Consider the following 7,991-nt stretch of genomic DNA (forward strand, 5'->3'; position numbering starts at 1 on the left):
ATGGATTTATTTCACATTGTTGTCATTCTCAATTACACATCAGCAAAAACTAGAAAAGGATAATTTATATCATACACATTTGATTTCGACTGCAAACCACCACCCAAGACATACTACTTATGGCCAAATCTTGAGGTCCCCAGCAGAAAGGGTGAAAGACAGAGAAAGCTGCTAGAAATCCAAAGAGCAACCTACAATTTCGGTAGCGTTTGGGCATTTTTCAGGCTTCAGCACTTATCCTCACGACATACTACTTATGGCCAAATCTTGAGGTCCCCAGCAGAAAGGGTGAAAGACAGAGAAAGCTGCAAGAAATCCAAAGAGCAACCTACAATTTCGGTGGCATTTGGGCATTTTTCAGGCTTCAGCACTTATCCTCACGACAAGGAGACAAATGCTAGTGGACACAGTAGATAGCACATTGAATTATAGGCAATTACCGCAACGGTGTGCAATGCATGGGATGTACACGACGATTGATTTTGTGAATTCTTTAATTAATATTCAGTTTACCTGTCCACTTTACTTATTGTAATATAAATAAATAATATTAGCTGCAACATTAAATTCCTTTCGCTCTAACATAATCTTCGACGTTGAAGTTTATTTTTTAGTCTTTAATTGTACTTTGGTCAAATCTTATGGATGGAAGTATTAGTCATAAGTTATAGATTTTCTCTTCTTCCATCTTTGTCCTACATACATTTATATGTCTTGTTTTAATTTGCATATAGATTTATATACATGTTTGCTACAAGTTGCCGGACGCAAAATACATTCACATGTAAAAACCCCTTCAAGCATAATCGTGGCTTTGCACATGAAGCGTCCTTAAAGTCGTGTTATAATTGTTGATGTTTGAAACTCCAGACCTACGTTACCTAAAGAGAACCGTGCACTTCAGAGATATTTTCACTCTATCGCAAACTTTCGAAACTTTCATCAGTATCCTAAATTCCGAATTCAGTTTCAATCCAAAGTAATTAATCGATAAATAAGTTGTTGATATCGAAAGTGAAGATAGTTTGTTCTCATACTAGGTTCTCAAATGCTAATAGATTTATCTATGATTAAAAAAAAATTACATTTGCAGGATTCAATGATTGAAATGATAAACACATTATTGGGGAATGCGAGTAAATATGATCTTTTCCCTATTACGGATGTCTAAGGATCTTTTTCGTTTGATCGTTTATAGCCCAACAATGAAACTGTTTGAAAAGTTCAGTCAAGATATATCAATTGTAGTGTCCCGCCAAACCTGATGGAAACTCACCTATCGCTACAAACTCGAATCCATTGAAAATCTTATTTTTGGATGAATTTTAACATATGACGTCTAAGTGTACAAATTTAAAACAGAAATTACACTTTCCAACGTACATTGGAATTTCTTACTCTTAAGATATGCATGATAACCCTTTTTATTTCTGATCGTATCTATTTTTTTGTTCTCAAGAACAGGCTTAAAATAGAAATCCATTTAGTAATACATTTTCATTTTTTCTAATTCTGGAACAAATCTTTAGTACAAAATTAGATTTAGAATAGAAATGAAAAGTAATTTTTTTATTTTTCTATTTTTGAAACAAATATTAAAAATAAAAACCCTCATCATCATTCACTCTTGCTACTAGCTAGCCACCCACCTGCCGCTACCCCCGTCCTCCGTTGCAGCCCACCCTAGTCACCATCCTTTGCTATTGCCCACTGTCCTGCAGCCGGCCGCCATCCTCCGCCGGTTGCCTCCAGCCGTCACTCGGGAGAGAAAATTTTTGTATTGTTATCAAACACATATTTTTTTTTCCAAAACTTATCCAATAAATAGAAATAATATATATATATATATATATATATATTTCAGGCCAAAAATTGTGTCAAGAAAGAGAATAGTAATCATTCGTGCCCTAAGTCTCTGTATTTTTATTTTTCATGACAAAACTATTTTGTACATTAGTGTTCAGAATAATTTAAGTACTTTCATAACATTTCTATCCTAATTCTAAAGGCAAATCCAATCGCCCAAAAATTGAGTTGCCCACTAGTCAAGTTCATGGAACCAAATTTTGCGGTCTCTTTAGAATTATGTTCATTGTATATAATAATTGAAATAAATAACCCTGAAGATCTATATAGACAAGTATATTCCCTTTTTCTAGAAATGTCGCAATTCCCCTTCTGTGATGGTTTGTGTAAACTTGAGTTAAGATGTAGTTATCACCGATAGGGCCAACTTAGCAACCTTTACTCAACGTTGAGAGGATAAAATTTTTGCATTTGCGCAAGTGACCAGTGAGATGAGATACTATCACCTAAGACACTCCAAAACAAGCGTCTCACGAAATATCTTTTTCGTCCTCTTCTTTTTCTGACATCCCAGCTCCTCATTAGCAAGCTGGTACTCGGCCGACCTCGCCATCGTTCTCATGGGGCATCGACGAAAACAAAAGAAAATTTGTCGCGTTGATTTCGGAAGGGACGACACCACTTGATAAAAGTTTCGGTCCCCGCCCGGCGGCCGACAGACGAAGTGAGCCGCCTGAAAAGTTAAAAGCAGCCTTCTATTTGGACCCTACACATAGAAATTCTAGAGTCTAGAATTCTAGTTTTGAGGTGTTGTGTTACCAAATTCCATTTTTAACATTTTACTTTAATTCTTAGTGCACTAAAACATGTAATCTAATTTAGTTGTTTCGTTGAAATTAAATTAGATCATGTTTTATGTTGCGTGCCGCATTGTACGTAATCTGGTGAAATCTTATGGTTGGACCTATCATTTGTAGCATATTCCTTTTCCCACTTTGTCCCATGTGTAATCGAATAATTACTTTATTTGAGCTATAATTCATCATGATGAGTATCTAATGATCGGTATAACTACCATGGTATTTTGTTTTTTTTTTTTTTTGAACATTCAAATATTCTACTCATATAAGTATTCAACAGATGTCCTTTGATGGACGCAATTTAAAAAAACAAAAAGCCCAGCTGAAATATAAGAGAGAGCATCAGCTTGGAGCTTTACACCAAAAACCTCCTTAGTTATGGACGTCTGGGTCTCGTTTCTATGCATCTGCCTTGTATGGTGCTTGTTCGAAGCTCTTTCTTTCATCAGAAAGAAGAGCAAAACGACTCTTTCAAACCTCCCTCCCGGTCCGCCACCGCTTCCGGTTGTCGGTAACCTCCTAAGCCTTGGCTCTCAACCTCACAGGTCCCTTGCCAGGCTCTCCCACACTTATGGCCCCATCATCAAGCTTCAACTTGGTCATGTGACCACTATTGTCGTTTCATCTCCACCAATCGCAAGAGAAATCCTTCAAACCCACGATGCGATCTTCTCCGACCGCACAATCCCCGACAGCGTCACTGCCTTGAGGCAAAACGAGCTCGGCTTGCCTTGGATCCCCGTCTCACCTCTATGGCGGAACCTCAGAAAGATATGCAATTTGCACATATTCTCTCACAAGAAGCTCGAGGCCAATCAACACATCCGCCAGGAGAAAGTTCAAGAGCTCCTCAGCTACATCAACAGAAGCCTTTCCAGGGGTGATGCTGTCGATATTGGCGAAGTGGCTTTTAAAGCTGTAGTCAATCTATTGTCGAAGACCATGTTGTCCGAGGATTTGGCAAACCCATCTGGTTCGACGAAAGACTTCAAGGACCTCGTTTGGCGTATCATGGTCGAGGCCGGAAAGCCTAACATCGCGGATTATTTCCCCGCGCTTAAGAAGATCGACCTGCAAGGCTCGAGGCGGCGTATGACAGTCTATTTCACCAAGATTTTCGAGATTTTCGACAGCTTGATCGAGAAGAGGTTGCGAGAGAGGGCCACAGTTGGATCTATTAGAAAGAACGATGTCTTAGACACACTGCTTGATGCAAGAGAAGACAAGAGCGAGGAAGTAAACATTTTCCTCATCAAGCACTTTCTCTTGGTACTTTTCCACTCCTTTGACAATCATTTATTGGGTTAGTCATGATATTCATCATCGCAGTAATCCGTGGGATATTAGTAGCCGCCTTCACTAATTACTTTGGATTTGCATTCAATGGTTCTTACTTTTTTGTTATTTTTTTTTTTTTTCCAATCTTGATCTCGCGCATTCTTACTTTATTCGATATAAGATGCTCACAACTTTCAAAATGTGATTGATATCAACTTGTAAATTCGCATATAATTTTTTAAAATATATATTTGAAATAAGATGATCTTTTTTACTTAGGAAAAGAAACTGTTAAAATTTGCATTTTTCTTTACCCGGACCAACCGTACACCTCGGGCCAAAAAAGGGGTGCGATCCTTATTAAGACAACGCACGGATCGGCCTTTTGCTAGTTGTCACTGGGTACATCGACGAAGGCGAAGATTGAGTTTTCCTAATAATTCTTTGAATGCTAGAAAATGATTGAACGAATAAGAGGTATGTCATAAATTGTTCGCTCACGAGGATCCCACATATGTCGGATTTTGATGTGAACATCGACGGGGATGGTGAACCTAAGCTGTACCTTTCGCATTCGTTTTCTTTCAAAAAAATTGAATAAAGCCAAAAACTTGATTGAAAAAGTTGGTTTACAGGATAATTTTGCAAGTTGTTATTGGTGTGTGTATATATGCCCATCTAGTTACACTAGCGGTTTCGAGCTTCGCATATCTCTTTATAAAAGAAATTTGTGAATGGGACTTTAGATATCTAGCGATGCTCTTACTTTATATTAGCAATGTCTAGAGATATAAATTGTACGGTCAAGAATTGGTGCATTAAAGTTCATGTGTGACAATGACGACATATCGTTTATATATCTCTTGTGGTGGACACTCAGGATTTATTTGTTGCGGGAACGGACACTACTTCGAGCACAGTAGAATGGGCATTGTCCGAGCTAATCCACAGTCCCGAGAAGCTGTCTAGAGCGCAAGCCGAGCTTGACCGAGTCATCGGCAAAGGGAAACCCATTGAAGAATCTGAAATCGCTCGCTTGCCCTATTTACAAGCCGTCATAAAGGAGACTTTCCGGCTGCACCCCCCAGTTCCTCTCTACCTTCCTCGCAAGTCGGGATCGGAAATCGGGATCGCCGGTTTCACAATCCCAAAGGGTGCGCAAGTTTTTGTGAATGTGTGGGCCATAGGAAGAGACCCTAGCATTTGGAAAGACCCAGAAGTGTTCATGCCGGAGCGATTTCTAGGGTCCGAGATCGATGTGAAGGGACAAGATTTTGAGCTCGCTCCATTCGGTGCCGGTAGGCGCATATGTCCAGGCTTGCCGTTGGCCTTGAGGATGTTGCATTGGATGCTCGGTTCGCTCATAAACTCCTTCAATTGGGAGCTTGAAGGCAAAGTCAAGCCAGAGGACTTGAGCATGGAAGAGAAGTTCGGGATCACCTTGCAAAGAGCTCAACCTCTCAGGGTTATTCCCAAGCCACTGTGAAAAGAATATGGATATTCTTTTTATATGAACGAAAACGAGATAGTACGTGCTGCTTATTCCAAGTGTGTAAAGGCTATGAGCCTGATTCCAAGTCCAGTCCTAGTTGTTGGTGATAGAAAACAACGTATAGACCTACATACCTAAAATGTTCGAGTGCTTTAGAAATACTCACTCTGTACCAAAGATAGAAAACTTTCATTATTACTACCCTAAGTTCCCAATTCACTTTCAGTTGGAGGCTTGTCGCAAGTAACTGCTGAATGAGACTATGTGTGGTTAATATGACAGGTGAAGATCCTTTATCCTCGTATTGTGTTCTCGATTTGCGTCCCAACAATCTTGGCCATCAAATATATGCATTTAGTGACAAATTTTTACCACACGAATTAATAGTTGAGACGGTAGAGACATCGGAGGGAAATACGAGAGAGATAGAGGATCCTTTCCTACTAAAACCGTCATAACCGTGTACCCTTCAAACATCATCGTGCCGCTTAACGGTTTGAATAGTTTATTAGCAAAGGGAATACCATGTTAACCGCTCAAAATAATAATAATAATAATAGTTGTCAAGATTAGATGCTCAATCACAATGAAATAAATAGTAAAAGCAAGAAGGAAAAATCTAGCATAAGGTTTGTCCTAGTTTACCCTTAAACTAGGGCTACATGCCTTTCTTTCAATGGGCATTATGCACCTCAATAATAGTGATTAAAATGACTAAGGTATAGTTGAAATAAACAAGATACTTTTAAGAAAGTTCACAAGGGAGTGTTGGAGCTAGAAAATATCACCTAGAGAGAGTGAATAGGTGATTTTAACAAATATTGAGAAATTTTAAGTGAGATTGAAAAACTGAAAATCTGAACCTGAGCTAGAGTGCAAAGTTTAGAGTTTGAACAGAGATTAGAAATATATCATTGGTGTGCAATAGACTATAAAAGAATAATCAACAAGAGTTTAGGGATAAGAGAATTTGCACACAAGACTTATAGTGGTTCAGCTTATAGTAAGTTTAGGCCCACTCTCCCATGCTAACAGTCTATTGGCTAAATTTCACTAGATCAATAAGATATTACAATAACAAGTAATAATACTGAGTGTATGTTAGATCTCACTATCTCACTCAATCACTCTTTCGGTATTTATCGAATATCACAATTTATAGCTCGAGAAAGACAAGTATGTAGGATCAAAGTTCTCTCAAACTTTCGAATTCTTGATTTTGGACTTTGTCACTTTCTTTCTCCTTGGTACCATGGTCTCTTTTTCATACTCCTCTACTCTGAATCTAACCGTTGGACATTCTTCATTAGATCATCTTCCCATCTACCCATTGGATAGGTCTATATCAAAAAGATTAAGTAGTCATTAAGTGATAATCTCCATATATGTTAAATGCTCATACAACTAAAGTCTTGGTTCCAAAAATAGAAGCCTCCATTTTAAGAATGTAACTTGTCTTGCAATTAATTTCCAATCAATTAAGGAGTTTTGCACTTTGAAATTGCTTTGCAAAACAATCTTTAAGATTGAGAGTCAATCAAGTCTTTTTATTTATGAAATCCGAGCCAGATCACTAGCCATTGTGATATATACAATTTTCTGAGTTTGAACAAGCTTCTCAATCAAATGAATTGTATATGTCTGAATACTTTCAGAGTCTAAATAGACTTCGCAAAGTGTCTGAATATGCTAAAATCTTCACAATATCCTAGTGCAAGAATCTAACTATCCATGAAAGACACGATATCAGACAAATTCAGACTTGAGCCTGAACAAAATCAAGATAACTTGTAGACTTTTCTTCTGAGAACAATTTTTTGAATCAAAGATACTTACATATATTTGTCAAACTCTTTATTGGTTTTGTCAACTTCAAAATTTATTGAGATGTTTTCTCAATAGAGAGAATTGAAACAACAGTTACGCCACAATGCATAAATAAATACATACATATATGCATGCATGTGTCACGACCCGAAAGAAGGCCAACCCAAGAGGTTCCCGAAGGATGGCCGTGATTCATCCGCAATGGACCTCCTATGCTCGCTTGGCTTCCCCACAAGTCTCCTTCCCAAATTCTACAAGGGACAAGCGTAACCATCAATATGCCAAGTTCTAGAAGTTTCTAGCTATATTTATATCGGTAGCTAGTAGTTGTCATTATGTCGGTAGTTGAGGTGGTGCGATCTCGTCCGCCGGTTAAATTCTCAATCAACGGATGTAATCCGAGGGCCTCGAGTATAAGAAGGGGTGCCATCCCCCTCATTTGGAACCATCCAACTATTTCAGCAATACAAAACTCATTTCTTTCCAGAGCTCATCTCTCTAAACTTTCTCTCTCTCAGGACCCATGAAGGTTAACAAATCTCATGACCCATGAAGGTTAACAAACTGCTGCATGGACTTTCCAAAGATTGGAATCACGTAAAAACCTCAATAAGGGAAACACAAAGGATCATGCCACTTTCCATTGACGAATTGGTTGGCACACTTCGGTCCTATGAAGTGGAGCAAATCAATGAAGAAGAAGATCCCAAAGGTAAAAAGTCTATTGC

At 38.4% G+C, this 7,991-nt stretch overlaps 1 protein-coding gene across 1 annotated transcript; it reads left to right on the plus strand.

Annotated features, from left to right (window-relative positions):
• The first annotated feature begins 2,959 nt into the window (after positions 1-2,959).
• Positions 2,960-5,661, plus strand: LOC104441833 (geraniol 8-hydroxylase). Its single transcript, XM_010055077.3, has 2 exons — positions 2,960-3,935; positions 4,825-5,661. The coding sequence occupies exons 1-2, from the start codon at positions 3,045-3,047 to the stop codon at positions 5,428-5,430; spliced, it is 1,497 nt and encodes a 498-aa protein (XP_010053379.2). The 5' UTR covers positions 2,960-3,044; the 3' UTR covers positions 5,431-5,661.
• The last annotated feature ends 2,330 nt before the right edge of the window (positions 5,662-7,991 follow it).

Source organism: Eucalyptus grandis, chromosome 4 (assembly GCF_016545825.1).
Source record: "Eucalyptus grandis isolate ANBG69807.140 chromosome 4, ASM1654582v1, whole genome shotgun sequence".
NCBI lineage: Eukaryota > Viridiplantae > Streptophyta > Magnoliopsida > Myrtales > Myrtaceae > Eucalyptus > Eucalyptus grandis.